The sequence below is a fragment of the Macrotis lagotis genome, chromosome 4 (genome assembly GCF_037893015.1).
Source record: "Macrotis lagotis isolate mMagLag1 chromosome 4, bilby.v1.9.chrom.fasta, whole genome shotgun sequence".
In the NCBI taxonomy this organism is placed as follows: Eukaryota; Metazoa; Chordata; class Mammalia; order Peramelemorphia; family Peramelidae; genus Macrotis; species Macrotis lagotis.
In genome coordinates this window covers 128,513,443-128,532,714 of record NC_133661.1, presented here as the reverse complement: position 1 = coordinate 128,532,714, position 19,272 = coordinate 128,513,443, and the positions used below count along the sequence as shown (strand labels likewise).

General features: G+C 34.6%; 1 protein-coding gene across 3 annotated transcripts in view; it reads left to right on the top strand.

The window, feature by feature from the left end:
• The window catches only part of AGBL1 (AGBL carboxypeptidase 1), a 1,019,050-nt gene extending 1,007,276 nt beyond the window's left edge, over nt 1–11,774 (top strand). For all 3 annotated transcript variants that reach the window (XM_074234136.1, XM_074234135.1, XM_074234137.1), the window contains one exon: nt 11,324–11,774. In XM_074234136.1, coding sequence (XP_074090237.1) covers nt 11,324–11,579 — 256 coding nt within the window. In that variant the 3' untranslated portion in view covers nt 11,580–11,774. The remainder of the gene's footprint in view (nt 1–11,323) is intronic.
• The last annotated feature ends 7,498 nt before the right edge of the window (nt 11,775–19,272 follow it).

Here is a 19,272-nt window from a genome sequence, read left to right as displayed (position 1 = left end):
AATGACATACTTAGAAATCCAAAGAAAATCTTCTACAAAAGTACTTGAAAAAATTAATAAATTCTGCAAAGTAGCAGCATATAAGATAAACTCACATAAAGCATCAGCATTTCTATATACAAACAACAAAGCCCAAGAGCAAGAGATAGAAAGGGAAATTCTATTTAAAATAACTATAGACAACATTAAATATTTGGGAATCTACCTCCGAAGACAAACCCAGAAACTGTATGAACACAATTATTAAGCACTTCTCACCCAAATAAAGTCTTGGGAAAATGTCAAATGCTCATAATTAGGTCAAACTAATATAATAAAAATGATAATTCTACCCAAATTAAATTACTTATTCAATGTCATACCAATCAAACTACCAAATAACTACTCTACCGACCTAGAAAAGATAGTAACAAAATTCATCTAGAACAACAAAAAGGCAAGAATAGCAAGAGAACTAATGAAATAAAAAATTGTGAAAGAAGGTGGCCTAGCTCTACCAGATCTAAAACTATACTGTAAAACTGCAGTCAATAAAATTGCCTAGTACTGATTAAGAAACAGAGTAATGGATCAGTGGATTAAGATAGGTTCAAAAGAAGTTGCAGTAAATGACTACAGCAATCTGCTATTTGACAAACCCAAAGACATCTGCTTCTGGGATAAAAATTCACTATCTGACAAAAATTTTGGGGAAAATTGGAAAATAGTATAGTAAAAAGTAGGCATAGATCCACATCTCACACTCTATACTAAGGTAAGGTCAAAATGGGTTCAGGATTTAGACATAAAAGCAACACCATACATAAATTAATAGACCAAGAAATACTCATCTATCAGATTTATGGAAAGGAGATAAATTTATGACTAAACACGAATTAGAGCCTATTATAAATTGCAAAAAGGCAATTTGCAAAAATTGCAGATTTGACTATATTAAATTAAAATGCTTTTGCACTAATAAAATCAATGCCACCAAAATTAGAAGTAAAATAGAAAGCTATCTCCACAACTAGAAGTTCTGATAAAGGTCTCATTTCTAAAATATATTGGGAATTGCATCAAATTTAAGAGGTCATAGGTCATCACCCAATTGATAAATGGTCAAAGGATTTGAACAGTTTTCAAATGAAGAAATTAAAGCTATTTATATTCATATGACAAAATGCTCCAAATCATTATCGATTAAAGAACTATGAAGTAACACAACGATGAGGTATCATCTCACACCTATCAGACTGGCCAAGTTGAGAAAAAGGGAAAATGTTAGAGAGGGACATTCATGCATTGCAGTGGAGTTGTGAATAGATCCAACCTTTCTGGAGAGCAATATGAAACTCTGCCCAAAGAGTAATAAAACTGTTCATATCTTTTGACTCAGCAATTCCAATTCTAATTCTATATCAAGAAGTATATATATACATATATATATGTATACATATATATGTATACATATATATATATATATATATATATATATATATATATATATATATATATATATATGAAAGGGAAATATTCATAGCAGCAGCTCTTTTTGTAGTGGCATAGAATTGGAAACTGAGGGGATGTCCATCAATTGGGGAATGACTAAACAAGTTATGGCACATGAACACTATGGAATATTCCTGTTCTTTTAGAAACCATAACTGGTCAGACTCTAGAGAAGCATGGAATGACTTATGGGATCTTGAAGGAAGTAGAACCAAGAGAACAATGTACACATCAGCAACAACTTTGTGAGATGAACAACCTTAACAGAAGCAGCTCTTCTCAGCAGTCCAGAGAACTGTATTAGTTGCTATATTATATATTATGTATTATATAGTATATTATATAGTATATATTATATATTACCATTATATTATTAGATGATATATTATCATCATCTAGAGAAAGAAAAACAAAGCAAAACAATGGACACACATACACATACACAAAACAACCCTTTAGAATCTGAGTAACACTTTATAAAAATTATCTCTCATGTATTTCTTTCCCTTAATCCTATTCCTCAGAACAAAATTTACTAATCAGTAAATATATTTATCAAACTGTGCATGTACAATGCTAACCTGACTGTTTACCACTAAAGGGAAGGGGGTGGGAAAGGAGAATGGAAGGAAATTTTGTAACTTAAAAATATACATGTGCATATGGATGAAAATAAAAAAATAAATTTAAAAAATTTTTGCACTTAATAAACTAATGGTGCAAAAATTAGAAAAAAAAAAACACCAGAAACCTGGGAAACAATTTTCACATCTAAGGATGCTGATAAAGGTCTCATTTCTAAAATATACAGATATTTGCATCAAATTTATAAGGTTACATATCATTCCCAGTTGATAAATGACCAAAGGATATGAACAGAAAGTTTTCAAATGAAATCAAAGCTATATATATACATACATATATATACATACATATATATATATATATATATATATATATATATATATGTATGTATATATATATATTTCCTACTTCCAGGCTATATCCAGAAGAAATCATAAAAAATGAGAAAGGTCCTACCTGTTCCAAAATATTCACAGTAGCTCTTTCTTGTAGTGTCAAAGAATTGGAAATTGAGGGATACTCACTAATTAGGGAATGATTAAACAAGTTATGGTATATGAATATTATGGAATTCTATTGTTGTATAAGAAACCATGAATAGTCATGCTCTCGAGAAGTTCTAGAATGAATTACAGAAACTGATGCTGAGTGAAGAGAGAAGAACCAAGAGAACAATGTACACATTAACCGCAAAATTGTGATGTGATCAACATTTATGGATGCAGCTCCCCTTCAGTAGACCAGAGGGCTTGGATAACTGTTAGATGCCTACTGGCTAAATTATACTTTATTCCTTACCTATTATTTTATTCAGGTGAACACTGAAGGGAGGAGAGACAAAGATGGCAAGTTCTCTTTATTTCACAGAAAACAAGTGCTTAAATACCCCTCCTTCTCCCTGGTTTTCCCCCAACTCTTTAAGTAGCCAAGCAAGCAGATGTTTACTTCCTCAGGCTAGCACTGCCATACAGTGTTGCAACGGTCTCTTACAGATAACCCCAGGAGAGCACCTATGGACTATGCTGTCCCCACTCAGTGGAAGTAAAGCAAAGCAAAGCAAAACAAAACAAAATCCAACAGAATCTGAATACCACATTCACTTTTTAAAAATTTCTCTTTTGTGTTTCTTGAAACTGAAAAAGCGTGGTACACATGAGCAGTAATATGGAAGTGGATCAATTTAATGCTGCCATTTGTTTTGTGAGATAGCCAGAGATCTGCTAGTCTGGAATTCAGTCAGCACTCACTGCACTAAAGATGTGAAGAACTTCCTTACAGAGAGAAGAATAGATGAAATAATGATTACTGCAAGAGTGACAACATATCTTTATAATCCTGATATTGCAATAAACAATCCAATCAACAAACTTTTGCCATGGAAATCAATGACTTAATTGAAAATAGAATGGCAAGAAATCAGCATGAAAACTTTGGGAAGCCTAGCCTACAAGAGGTCATGAATGTTGTCTGCCTGCTGGCTAACTTATCCTTTACTCATAACCAAGACTTGTTTCAGATGAATGTTGAAGTGGTAGGAGACAAAGATGACAAATTCTCCATTTATTTTACAGAATGCAAGAGCTTAAATATCCTCTTAGTCCCTGGTTTCACCTGGCATTCTCCAATTAGCAAATTAAACAAATGCCTTCTTGCTGGTGGATAGCGGATAGCCGGTGATAAAGTTTATTCCTCAGGATAGTACTTCTCATAGAATGTTGCTATCATTGGCTTAGTGTTTACACATAATGCTCCAGGAAGTGCCAAAACATAAGGAACAGATGAGAAGATCTGGAGAGCTGACCCAAGTGAGCAGGCTATTTATGTACATGGGCGAGATGACATTTAAGTCATTCCCAGTCATGCAATGACCTTCCTGTGACCCTCAATAGTCTCTTATAAATTCCCCCTTTTTTGTTTTTTGAGGCAAATTTCCTATAAGCCATCCTCAAGAGGGCAGATTATTTTCAGACAATACCATAGGAGAAGTACTATGATCATAAACATTTCCATCATTGATAAACTATGCCAGGGAGATTCCAAAACATTGTAAGACTTGGAAGTTTATCTTATGCAGCATGAGCAGAAGTTTTGAAGCGTAATCCGTTTTCCTTGCTATTTTTTCCTAAGTCAATTAAATTAAAAACTCAAACCAAAAGGAGTAACATTTAACGTAACAATCTCATTTGCTATTTTCCCCAGCACTGTGCAATTACAAGTTATGCACATTATTCATTGCAGAAATAGCTTTCCATCCCACCATATAACAATACATTATAACTGTCATTATGCCATGACTAAATCACATCATCAACAGATCTTATAACAAGTTCTTACATTAGGATAACAACCTAAAAAGGGAAGAAAAAGTCATTCTTTTCCAGTGTCCCATGTAATGTAACAGGATATTGACAAGTTTTTGTGTACTGTTCGAAATACTTCTGGTTCTCTTATTACATACAGACCCCAATATCCCTGATATTGACATGGTACAAGTTCATCTACTTCCAAGGGTCTGCTCCTATGTCTCATTTCTTGCATTTTGATGGCCTGTACTTTTTCCTCCTCATGTTGATTCTCTCTTTCAGTGATAATGAGGACATTCCTTTTAGGTACCCAGATTTTTTTCATTTCTTGTGGAAATACAAACACATCCTGGCCCTCGGATTATTACCTAGTCGAGTCCTATCCACTTTCCTTCCCTATCTTTTCACATTACTTTTCCTTGAAATTACATAATTCAATCTACTGGTGGGCATATCATATATTCCCCCCTTTTTTGTTTTAGAAGGAGTGTTTTAATTTTCTTATGTTTTCCTTAATTCAGTTACCTATAGATCTTTCAACAGTTTCTAGTAGCCAAGAAATAAATCTGTAAAACTTTCTGAACTGTCTTGTATACTTATAACAAGCAAAATACCAGAGATATTGTAACAGAATTTCTCTGAAGTTACAAAAGAATATCACATAACTGATAAATATACATATATATATATATACATATATATATATATATATTCCCTTCCATAAAAAAAACATATGATAAATGATGGGACAAAGATTACAAACTTTCTTCCTTTACCAACAAAAGAACTTGTGACATTGTTGACAATTATCAATATTGATTTTATATCAAAATAGATCTGATTACAAAATTTAGTACAATATTTCTCTTCCCCAGACAAAATCAGTAAATTATATGAGTCAATATTCCAAAATTCCTTGACATGCAATTTATCCCAACTATATTTTCTTTCTTAATAACACACACAAATTCTCAAGACTTGTTACAAAATTTAATTGACTAAATTACTCTCAGATAGTTTCTTTTTTCTTTAAACACAAGGTAGAGAGGCCTTTCTCCCTCTTTTCTAAGCTTCCTAAGGGCAGGATATCTACCCCACTTTGGGCTGCATTCCCAAGCAATCTGAGATCCTCGGAGATGCACCCTGCAGTGGCTGGGCTCCATGGGGGGTAGGGTGGTCCCCCATGGCACCTCATCCCCAGCCCTACCCACTGCCCCTTGCAGGAACAATGCGTGGAGGGGTGGGGAAGTCTACATTTACCAAACCTTAAAGTCTCAATTAACATAAGTTGAATGCAGCTGTCAGGCAATATTAAGTTAATAAAAACTTAGCTCACAGCTGAGATCATTTCACAAACTTTGCCACTTAGAAACTTTCAAATGGTATAAGCGGGTAGGCTCAGGTCCCAATTACATTAATTACTGAAATTAGACCTTTTTAAGCAATTAAATTCAAAACTCAAACTAAAAGGAGTAACACCTTACCTATTTCAGATTTGAATTACACACACACACACACACACACACACACACACACACACACACACTCAAACACACAAAGTAGTTTAGACACAAACACAAACACAGAAGCAATTCTTTTGTATTTCAAAATGTGCTATTGATGTTTAAATATACATATATACACATACATATATTTATATTATATATTTTTGAACACACCCGTTAAGACTGGTCAAAAACTACCTTTTTGGATTTCTTGATGAACCTCATATATATATATATATATATATATATATATATATATACACATATATATGTATATATATGAAAAATCTTGAAATAGTCAATCAAAAAAATTGAAACAACTTCACAAAATGTATGAATTTTCTGTTGGTAAAGATAGGATGAATTGTGTCTAAAAGATTTCCCACACACATTACTTTCACAAGTATTCTCTCCAGTATAAGTTCTTTGGTGACAGTAAGATGTGTGCTCTGGTTGAAAGTCTTCCCACATATATTACGTTGGTAAGGCTTTTTCTCTCATATGAATTCTCTTGTGGAAAGTAAGCTTTGTGCTCCATTTGAAGGTTTTCCCACATTCACCACATTCATAAGGTTTCACTCTAGTGTGAATTCTTTGATGGGAATTCAGCTGTGTGCTTGTGCTGAAGACCATTCCACATTCATAACATTTGTAAGGTTTCTCACCAGTATGAATTTTCTGGTGGTAAGTAAAGGATGAGTTGCAGTTAAAAGTTTTCCATAAAAATTACATTTATATGGTCCTCCCCTGTATGAATTCTCTGTTGGAAGTTGAGCTGTTTTTGAAGAATGAAAGCTTTTCCACATTCATTACATTTCTGAGGCTTCTCTCCAGTATGAGTTGTGATGGTCTGAAGCCAAAAGTTTTACCATATTCCTTATATTCAAAACGTTTCTCTATAGGATGGATTTTTTGATGATCAAGATGGTGTTTACTCTGGATGAAGTGTTTTCCAAATTCATGATACCCATGCCTATGATTTATTTTATATGTCTTATGACCCTTAAAAAGATTTGAAGTACTCTTGAAGGATTCCCTAAATTCATTATCCTTAGAAGGTTTCTTAACATCAATTCTTTCTTTCTCCCAATGTTGCATTTGGGTGAATATCTTTTAGGGATGATTGGTCCATAACAATATTAGTCTTTGAAAGGTATTTCTTTTCTCCAGTAAGAGGCCACTATTCTACCCATATAGGTTGTGGCCTTCCCAACTCAATAGCATCCCCAATCAAAGAATCCATGCTAATTTTTGCCACTAATTGACACAATATATCCCTTCCCCATAATACTGTAGGGAGTCCTTCAACTATGAAAGGAGTGAGTCCCTACTTTATCTTCTTTTCTCCATTTCAAGGGTTGACAAGAAATTTCTGTTTCCTGTTGATCGCCAATGTTAGTAGGTTAGTAAATGTTACTAGGTTAGTAAAGGCAGCTTGTTTAGGCCAAGCTTGTGGCAAGTTCTGTATGGGGAACACAGTTCAATCTGCCCCAATGTCAGTAAAGCATAGTAAAGCAATTCCTTCTACTTGGATAAAACAAAGAGGTTTTTCTGAAGAAATTGTAGTAGTAAACCTAGTTTCATTATTGTTTCTCAGTTTTGGCCCCTTGATGAGCTCCTTTTCCCTCCAATTTATACAAGATCCTGAGAAAATACATAACTGAACTATACATTGGGTCTCATTTATATAACTATCATCACCATTAGTATTCACTATTGTAATAGAGAAAATTTCCCCAGTCACGTGCCTTACTAAAGGTACAATGTATTTTCTGGATTTGGTGGAACCAAAATGATTGCAAACTCCTTATCTGTTAATCATAAAGGGTAAATAGGCACTTCAGTACAAGCATGTAGAGAAGGTACCCTAAATTTCCCATTACTTTTAACCATCAATATTTTTGTATAGGTCAGTGTGCTACCAAAGTTGTAGACTGGTTTTTTCCATTCCATCTCCTGCTGGTCCTGAACTGCCATACCCCAGGATTGTTTTTGAGGGGTCCCTGGGAGAGGGACTCTTTCCCCTTTTAAATTTCCTTGTCTACATTCTGATGCCCGGTGTCCTACCCTTTTACACTTTGGGCATGCAGTTTTAGGATGATGCACCTTGACCTTTCTGGGTTTAATTCTTTGAGCACTCCAACAATTTTTCTTTAAATATCCAGGATTTCCACAAACAAAGCAATTTCGTTTTTCCCATGTGCATATTAGCAAATGTCTCTGCCATTAATTCTGTATGATATACCTGAGACCCTACTCTGTCACATCTTTGAATTATTCCCTCAATGGTGGCATCCCTTCTTAAGCCAATCATTGCTTTCTGACAATCAGCATTCGCATTAGCCCATGCTAATTGTTTTATTAATACATCTATTCCTGCTACATCTCCCAAAGTTCTTCCCACTGCATCCTGCAATCAGGCAAAGAAATCTACAAAAACCTCATGATTTCTTTGTCTGATAAGTGTAAATGGTTCTTTCTTTTCATTTTGTATTGGAATACTTCCCTTTCAAATATCCCTAATATCTTCCCCATGGTAAACTTGTTACCTCTCTGAATTCTTGTGCTCTGGGGTGTCACCTGGAAGCTTTTTCCTCATTTGTATGACAGCTCAAAGTCTCAGTCCTTTGATGCATGGTTCTGCTTGATCCTTCTTCCAGACTCCGATCAAATGGCCCTGAACTGCCTTCATGCCCCATACTTGAGCATCATTTGTTGCATGCCTGCCAGCTAACTTATCACTTACTCATAGCTAATACTTGTCTCAGACAAATGTTGAAGAGGCAGGAGACAAAGATGGCAAGTTCTCCATTTATTTTATAGAATGCAAGAGCTTAAATACCCTTAGTCCCTGGTTTACTCCCAATTCATGTGATGTTCTCTAGTTAGCAAATCAAACAAATGCCTTCTTGCTGGTGGATAGCCGATAGCCGGTGATAAAGTTTATTCCTCAGGCTAGTACTTCTCATAGAATGTTGCTATCATTGGCTTAGTGTTTACACATAATGCTCCAGGAAGTGCCAAAACAAAAGGAACAGATGAGAAGATCTGGAGAGCTGACCCAAGTGAGCAGGCTATTTATGTACATGGACGAGAGGACCTTTAAGTCATTCCCAGTCATGCAATGACCTTCCTATGACCCTCAACAGTTTCTCATATATGAATGGATGAAGAATTCAAGGGATAAAATCATTGAAAATTGTGTAGCCAATGCACTATGAGCAGGCTACATGGACAAGAAGCTTTCATTTAAGGAGAATTCTATTACTGAACATGAGAGATTGGGGTCAGTGTTTCTACAGGAAATGGAGTCAAGAAATTCGGCCTGTAATTCAGGGTTTGGAGAGTTATGACAATGTCCTAGAAGAAGATAACATGACTGTATTTGAATAAATGTATATTTTTGTACATAGATAAATGAATATAGATTGTTGTACATGAAAAAATAAGACATTTCCTGAAAAGAAGCCCCAATACATCTTTTGGAGCATTTGGAGCAAACATTTGTATAGGACCTTATTATCAGGGAACTATGGCAGGTCTATATCCCAAAGAGATCATGACAAAAGGGGAAAAGAACAATAGGAGAAAAATATTTATAGCAGTATTTTTTGGTGTGGTCAAGAATTGAAAATGGAGGGGATATCCACCAATTGAGGAATGGCTAAACAACTTGTGGTTGTTTATGTAATGGAATCCAATTCTATAAGAAATGATGAGCAGGCAGTTCCTGTAAATTTGGAAAGACTTATATGAACTGATGCTGAGTGTAATAAGCAGAACCAGAAGAACACTTAGAAAGTAAGCATATTTTGTGATGATAACTTATGAGAGGCTTAGCTCTTCTCAATAATACAGCAAATAAAAACAATTCAGAAAGACTTGATGAAACTTATGATGAAAAATGCCTTCCTCATCCAAAGAAAGAACTATGGAATCTGAATGCAGATCAAAATATAGTATTTTCATTTTGTTTTTGTTTTTTGTTTTCATTTTTCTTTCCTGTGGTTTTTCCTTTGTCTGATTCGTCTTTCACAAAATAATCTGTAAATATATTTGACATAATTGTACAAGTATAACATATCATATTGTGTGATTTTCTTTGGGAATTTGGAGGAAAGGAGGGGAGGGATAAAATTTTACAAAAGTGAATATTGATAATTATCTCTACATGTAACTGGAAAAAGTATTAAGATAAAAGAATTTAAGTCAAAATCACTGGGCTACAGTTTATAGATTGCTTTCTTTTCCCTTGTATGAAAATTAAGATATTTGTGCTTCAATTTGGTAATGTCTCTCAGTTTCAAAAATGTCCCTGCAGATAATGCCCCAATAAAATGTAACCATTCTTTTTAAAAATTATTTATTTAAGGCAATGGATTTAAGTGACTTAACCAAAGTCTCACAGCTAGGTACTTGTTAAGTGTCTGAGGCTGGATTTGAACTCAGGTCCTCCTGACTCCAGGGTTGGTGCTCTATCCACTGTACCACCTAGCTGCCCCAAATGTAACCATTCTTTAAGAAACCAAAGATAATGTTCTTCCTTATCTAGTGACTCAAATTTATTTTTTAAATTTGTTTAGATTTGAAATTGGTTTAACTTTTGCTGGAATGTATGGGGTCTGAGGTATAGAATCTTTGAACTAGTAAGGAGAAATGATAAATATAAATTTTATTGACAACAAAGGCTTCCCCCTTTACCTGGGATTCTCTCCTTCACTTATACTTCTTAAGGTCCCATGCTCTATCCCCAGCATTACTAGACTCTTTGGAGTAGTGCACTGAAAAAGGAAGTAGAGAGTAATTAAGAAGATCTGAGCCTCAGTCATCTAACTCATGCTCAGTGCTTATCATAGTGCTTAGCAAAAAGTAGGTGCTTAATGTTAGATTATTAGTATTGCCTATGTAATATGGGGCAAATCTCTTAAACTCCTTTGGTCTAAGTATACTCAATTATAAAAAGAGGGCTTTAGATTATATAAATCCCCTGAGTTCCCATCTAGCTCCAGAGTTATAATTTTAGTATTATTTTCTATATTGTTTTTTATTTCCTCGTGTCCAGGACATAGCTTCAAATATAATAGGCTCCTGATAAATGCTTATTGGATTGTATTAGATTGTTAAATAAGTTTGTATGCTAGGTCAGAATAATAACAGATAGATCTTGTTAAACCTATGAGTTTTAATAGAATGCAATAATTTCTTTAGGAAGTTAGGGGTACTTTGTAATTCAGGATCCTGTTTGAAACACTACAAACATTTCTTTTGGTTAACAATTTCTCTCTCTCTCTCTCTCTCTCTCTCTCTCTCTCTCTCTCTCTCTCTTTCTCTCTCTCCCCTTGTGTATCTGTTTCAATGTCTTTCTGTCTCTTTGTCTCTGTTATATTTCTCTCTATTTCTTTACCATCTATTATTTGTTCTTGGTTGAACCTGTGGCAGGAGCAGCAGTGGTGGCAGCATTGACATGGAATTGGATGATGAACCTCCTTGTATGGAAGAGATTGATTATAGTACAGACTACTCCTCAGATCAGGAAACAGACATCTATGAACTTGATCAACAGATCCAGGAGATTGCCTTGGTAGAAACTGTAGGAGATGGGGAAGATAAAAATGGTGTAGACTATAGAACACTTAGCAGCCCTGAGCTTTATGTCTCCAAACACTGGACAAGCAAACATGGGGCTTCCCCTTGACCATCAGAGTCAACTGCGGTATTATCAAGAGGAAAAATATAGGTAAATGATAACACTGCATGAACAGTAATCAAAAATTCCCTAGGTGTCATTTTGATGCTATATGTACTTGCAAATAGATTTGAAAATATATGTGTGTGCATACATATATACACATATTCATACATAAACAAAAATAGTAGCAAATTACTCTTTTTTTCAGAACTCAAAAATGAAATTTTTGATCTAGTGATTTAAACTTGATATTTTGCTTGGAATTAAAATCAATTTAATTTTAGCAAACATATGTATGTATATATATATATATATATATATATATATATATATAATATATATTCACAAATATACACATTTGCAGATGGCAGCAAGAAAACTTTGTGAGACCCCAAGCTTTATGAATGACAGGTTCATGCTTCACTAGCTGGCTGATTAAACTATTTCCTTAGCGGGAAGAAAAATATATATATATATATATATATATATATATATATATATATATATATATATACAGATACATATATACATATAAATATATATGTAGTTTTATTTCATTTTAAAGATGACAATGAAGCTTTGGGAGCCCCTTAAATAATTTACCATTCTGGTCTTGAACTTTATTTTTCAGGTGGCCATGAATCTCTTAAATTCTTCCTCAACCTATTTCTCAATTAATAGAAACAAGGGAGTAACTAAAAATCAGCTTTTTTTCTGGCTTTCATAGAAAGTTTGGATGATGTTCCCCAACTAGCTTCTATTTGATTTTTTAAGAATTATATATATTCTGGATCCTCCTGTCCCTTATTCCTTGCTAACTTCTGCTGTCCACAGCAAAGATCCTAAGTCACTGTAGTACTACAAAAGATCTACTAATGATTTTGTCCAAGGATTTTGAAGATGCCCAACCGGAAGTGTTTTTAGCTATTCATCTCATTTTATATAGCCCTTCTCAAAAAAAAAGGTATGGAAAGTGAGAAATTCCATAGAAAGACCATAGGTAAGATTATGTTTTCAAAAATGATTCTCTAAAGAGGTCCCAGAAGTAGGTGGGGAACACAATAAAAACACAAAAAGAAGAAGCTATACTTTTACCTTCTTTCCATCATTGTTACTGATTGTCTAGGTGGTAGCATTAATTAATTATTACATCATCTGCTCTAGTGTTGATTAACTACTGCAACATATAGTGACATAGAGAAAAAAATCCACTTCGCTCACCAATTAGGAAACTACAGAATGTAGGCTGACACATAGTACCATGACAGCTGACTGAACTCTGATTTAATCCATCAAAAGGACCATTTTGCTGCCCATAATTTCTTTTTTGATAGTCATACATAACTTTCCCAAATTTTCATTTGACTCTTTCATATTAGGAAATTGAAAACCCCAGAAAAGCGAAAACTGCTATGAGTGGTAGAATGAAACTACCATAATCTATTTAACACCTGAGCCCAATTAAGTTTTCTAATATATTTCTTGTCACTTTGGGTTCTGAAGGAAAAATTCTGTAGGTAGATAGACTACTGGGGAAGGAGGTAAAGCAAAGTATGAAGTGTTGAGAATTGACCTAGAGGTAATGTTTGGGGAGCACAATGATTACAAGGAACCCTCTGATAGAACTGGGCAGATGGCAGCAAGATGATTGAGGGAACAGAATTGGAGATCCCCAGCTTCCTATATGGCAAGGACACACTTCACTAGTAAACTGACTAGACCATTTCCTGTGTGGGAAGATGATTCAATAACTTAACACAACCAGGTGAACTCCAGATCTTTAGAAACAGCTGTCTAGTAAATGCAGACAGCCTTTTTCCTGGCCAAACCACTATGGTGAATTGGTCTGGAAGGCATGCTTTGTGGAACTCATAGCCAAATTAAGTCATTCAAGAATGCCAGGAAACCTGAGACAATAATGAAACACAGATGTGATTTAAAAAAAAAAGAATTCAAAGATAGTGACTATCTCTGGACGAATTTCCATCAATATTTGGATAAGGTTCTTATTTCATATTTCTTGTCTCATGAATGTTTTAAATGAGATGAAGAATCCTTCTTTCATAATTGGTATACTTCATGATGTAAAACCATTATCCTGAGGTCAGGTTATATCTTGGGGTCAAGATTGGGGGAACTACCCAATAGTGTACTGATAAATGTTTAACAACCAGCTTTCTGAGAGAGAAATTTTTTTCATGACACCCTTTAATTTGATTTTTAAATTTTTTCTTTACCACTTTTCAAATTCTAGACAATTCAAAATTCAATAAATCCATCTATTATTTTTATTATTTCCCAAATTCTGAGTCATAAGTACTCTCTAAAAATTCAACAGGAGTCAAGTAAATTCTGCTAGAGCATATTGCTATTTGTACCTTTCTTTGCTGCTTGCCCTTTGCCTCACTTTCAAGCCAATTAATCCAACTGTAAGTAGAGAACCAAGAGCCCTAAATTTTTTTCTGTTTCTTCCAAACTCTGAATTATTGGTCTTGAGTCCTAGACCCTAGAATCACATTTTCCTAGAATCTCAATATCCTGATTATTAATCTTCTTGTTTCTAATTCTATAATTTGTGGGGAGGAAAATTGTGCTGACTTCATTCATCAGGTAACCGGAACAAGTGCAAATGTAATTTTTCATACTAACTATTACTAAGTTAACTATTAGTGTGTTGTGGGTTTAACAGGTAAATAGGATGTACTTATATTTTCTGTGTTGTAGAAATGGTGAAATAAATTAAAACAAATAAAGAAAACAATCTTAAGTGATTGTATCATTTTACTGTTAACTGTGAATCCTAGTTCATTTTATTTTTGGTTTTGTTTTCATGTAAAAGAAAGTTTTATTAATGCACGTTGTGCACAGGATTTATGCCAGAATCACTTTCTAATATTCCTTTAAGCTACCATTAGATCTACATCAATGCCACCAAGAAGAACATCGCACTGCCTCTCAATGTTCACTTTTACAAGGCACAGATGAATGTTTTTTGATTAATAATGACAACTTTGCTTTCCCCCCATTTTCCTGAGTTTTATCATTGAGAATAAATGTTTAAGGATTCCCTTTTCTCACAAGATGATGTTATACTTTAAGAGGAAAAACTGGTTTGGGATTATAAAGGAGATCTCAAAATAACCAATTTATTAAATTAAAGATCTTAGGATAGATTGCCAGAATCCATTATATTAAATCACTTTCTCTAGTGGAGGTAGATTTTACTAGATATCATGTCCATTTTCTGGCTTGATAATTGGAAAACTCAAAAGGGTCCCAGTCCACTGTAAAAGAACTATCCTATCAAATGAAACAAACACTATTTTCTTATTGTAGTTTTCTTTGATAGCACATATCCTGTATGGTAGAGGAAAATACTTGAATACAGGTCAGAAGGCATTCTCTCCTGAGACTAGCCCTGAGAAGAGTGATCCCAGGTTTTTGAAAGCTCAGCAGCATACTCTGATTCTCTTTCTCTTACCTGACTGCCAGCACTGCTACAAAGAGACAAACGGACAATAAGCCAATCCTCAGAACAATCTTTGTTTTATACTGAGCTAATTCATTAGTTATGAAGAAGTATATTATCTTTTGTTGAAATGTCCTATTTTTTTTAACGTCATAGTTTGGCTGAATGTACATATCAGTTATTTCTGTTTAAAAGATGGCTTAAAAGAATGAGGCAAAAATGGAGAACTTTAAAGATAAAAATGGATTGCATTAGAGATTTTCAAAGCCAAATAATAAAAAGATATGATTGTAGGCAGTGTAAAATCATCCAGAAAACACTCTGATAAAAGATAGCTGAAATTGAGTGTGCTGTAATGACTCCCCCCTCTCTATCTCTATCTCTATCAGAGGTCCAATACTTGAAATGAAAGGATAATAAAGAGAATAAGCATATTCTTAAGAAGGTACTTGGCATCTTGTCTTGTCTTGCCCCATATCTATCCTAAGTAAACTGTAAAGCACCTAGAAAGAAGCCAGGAAACCAGGGAATTAGGCCATCAGAGCTTGAAGATGAGATCTCTTTTTTAGGTATTAAAAAGGGACTGTTTCTAGAAGTTTTTGACCTTCAAGTGTAGATCAAAAAGTAAAATTGATGCCCCACTTTTTTTGAGAAAAACATGATCTGATATAGAATCTCCAGTGATTAGAATGTGGCATATAGTAGGTGTTTCTTGATTAAATATCCTAGTCTCACGCTTTTGGGCCAACTGCATTAGCTACTTGCATATCTAACTTAAATTAAGTCAATAAACTTTTATTAAGGGTCAACTGTGTGTGCCAGGCCCCATACTAAATGCAGATAATACAAGGCAAGAGATCATTCCTTCTTATAAGGAGCCCATGGTTTAAAAACCAAACTGTCAATCAGAACATGATGACAGCTTGCCTTAGTGGCAATAACAGTTGCATAGACTACTGGAGAGAGAGAGAGATGCAACAGCTAAACAGATAAGATATATATATAGATATATATATATATATATATATATATATATATATATATATATATATATATATATATATATATATATACATTTGACTGGAAAGTAATGTGTGCAAATGGAAACAAAATGCCACAAACCCAGAAATATGGGATAGCACCAGATTATGAAAATTTTAAATGTTGAGCTAAGCACGTCAAATTTTATCCTAGACTCTAGGACCTAGAAGAAATAGCAGAGGATTTTCCCAAAGAATAAAGTACAACAAAACAATATAGAAACAACTGGTTAAGGTGGGCTCTTCAGAAGTGAAAACACTTCCAATTACATGGTACTAGCAGTCTTTCCCCACCCCAGAGTGAATAAATTGAATTAGTTTTTAAAAGCTGAAGAAGGGATGATTTGACCAAAATAGTAATAATAGCTGTACTATTACTACTACTGCTACTACTTCTACTACTACTACTACTACTACTATGAGTTGAAAGCTATATAGCACTTTAAGATTTGCAAAATACTTTAGTTGTCATTTCATTTAATTCTCCCCATAAACCTATGAGGTAGGTGCAATTGTTTATCCCTATTTCACATGTGAGAAAATTGAGGTTGAGGGAGGTTAAGTTAATTGCCCAGTGAGCAAGTGAATGAGAATGGATGATGAGGGAGTTCAATCCAAGTCCTATGTTATGCTTGGAGAAAAATTCTGTGATAATTTCAGAATCATAAACCTAAGGTCACATGCAAAATATCATTTTGTTTATTCCTCTGCTCACCATCAAGGTTCCCATGGACTTTTAAGCTCTCCAGAGAAACTATTTTTTTGCCTGTGAAACCTATTTAGGACAAATAGGCATAACCTAGGGAGGTAGAAAAAACATACATAGACCAGACTTGTAGCTGAAAATGTCAACTTTAAGTTATACATTGGTCACCCCTTCCCTTTTCTTCTGGTCCTTGCTTTTCCAGATTTCCTCTTCTCCCTTTAGCCTGTAGAGGTCAGGAAAGGGCCTCTCTTTGCCGGCAGGAGCTCAGCCTTCCATTAACATTCACCCAGAGTCCCAGTAATTAAGAAGGCCTAGGCTCTGCACACAGGAACGGAAATGCATTGACTTTAATAAAACAGAGTGTAAAACAACTTTAGATTGACTCCAGCCTTGTTTATTCTTGCACACTTGTAATTCTGGTTTGGTATTTTCCCAGTCAAAGAGATCATTGTCCAGAGAACTGAAGCATGTCCCTTTTCTATTGTGGATGCAGCCAGTTGGTTGAGAAAAGGAATGCTATCTTACCTCTATTGCCTCTTAGAAAATTATTATTTTATTTTAATAAAAAAGACATGGAAAATAGAGGAGACACACACACATACACACATACACACACACACACACACACACACACACACACAGAGAGAGAGAGAGAGAGAGAGAGAGAGAATGTGGAGAATGTGTAATGTGTATATGTGTAATGTTATAATGAGAGGAGAATTTTTTTCTTTCTTTTTTTTTCAAAAATAAACTATTTTTCTCTGATCTTAGGCAAATGTTTCTCTAAAAGAGCTCAAAAAGGAAGCCCTGGGGCTGCTGTCCCTTAAATTGAGATGACCCTTTATTCCCATTTAATTCTATTCTTCAAAAGGTGTTATAAGGAGGAATCTTGGAACAGGTTTGGAAGACCTGGGTTCCAGGGCCAGCTCTGCTGAAAATGAGTTGTGTGACCTTGGGTAAATGAATTCAATTTTCTAAGCTTAGTTTCCTCACCTGTAAAATGGCAATATTAGAGCTATAAGGGGATCTGAAGAGCTGCTAGTCAAATTTTTTAATGCTGCTATACTTAATATCTGAGAGAGATAAAGCTAGTCTCTGGACCAGGCCATGATCTCACCAAGGAGCAAGGAGGCTCCATGAGCCAACTCACACTGGGCTACTGTTTTTGAGGGATGTGAGGGCCAGGCTAGCACAATGATCTTTTCACAGCTGAAATCGATGCTGTTGACGCCCTGCCAAAGCCCAGCAGAACCAACCTTCTGAAATCAGGCACTAAAAATAAATAATAAAACCAAATGACAACCAACAGGAAGAAAAAAAAAGCTTGAGTCAGCAAACTTAGGGGATTATAATTAATGTTATCTGTTTATTTTTTTTAAATTGGAATCACATGTCTATAGCTTTGTGGGAATTTGTATCTTTCTCAGTAGTGAGTTTTATGCAGCACCCAACACAGAGTATAGGGACCAGTATAGAGGTGTTAACATGCTCTCTCTTCCTGGTGACCCCCATTGACCTGTTTAGAGCCTGCTTTTTCTTCCTTTTTAAATAATAGTCTCCTTAGCACACCTCCTTCTGTAAATCAAGTCCTCCTTGTATTTGATCCAGTTGACCTCATAGAACTCTTTTCCTGCTTTGTGCCAGCTTCCTCTCTGCCTGATCATACAACTTCAGAACTTCACTTCAGAAGGACCCTGTAGTGTAGTAGGTAGGGAAAAATAAATTTGGGGGAAATAAGAGCAACAGACCGGTTGTTACAATATCTGGGATCTAGCACTAATGCTCCAAAGATCACTATGCCTTTTCAGGTCTTAGTTTCATTATCTGTACTATAGAAGTCTTTATTATATGATCTCAATGGTCCTGTCCATTTCTAAGTGGCAATATTGTGCTATCCCATAAATATTATTTCCTCCAGAAGGGAGAATGTGGGTATAACCATCAAAAAGTCAATGATGTTTTAATACATCCTAAACAAATGTTGTAGAATCTGTCTATAATGTCATTCAATTAACTATTGATAATATTCATGGCATGACTTTAGGGTATCAACTATACCCTTACAATATTATTTCACCTAACATTTCCAGAAAACTATTGAAAAATAGTATTTTTGATGAATCTAACTGTGTGTATGTGTATGTGTGTGTGTGTGTGTGTGTGTGTGTGTGTGTGTGTGTGTGGTGTTTGTGTGTTTTCGGATTCTACCCCATTAGCTGTATGACCATAAACCAGTCATTTTAAACTCTCTAAACCTTAATTTTTTCATCTGTGTAATGCTTGCATTAACCCCCAGTTATAAGAAAAGAACATTGTAAGCTGTAAAACATAATTTAAATATGAGATACCATTGCTGTCATTTGCCTTTCATTTACTTAGAAAAGATTTCCATCTTTTCCCAATTTATTGCCAGTCTCATCCCCAAATGTTTGTTTATCTTTTCTTGCTTTATGTTAATTTTGCTATATCATGCTATATCATTTT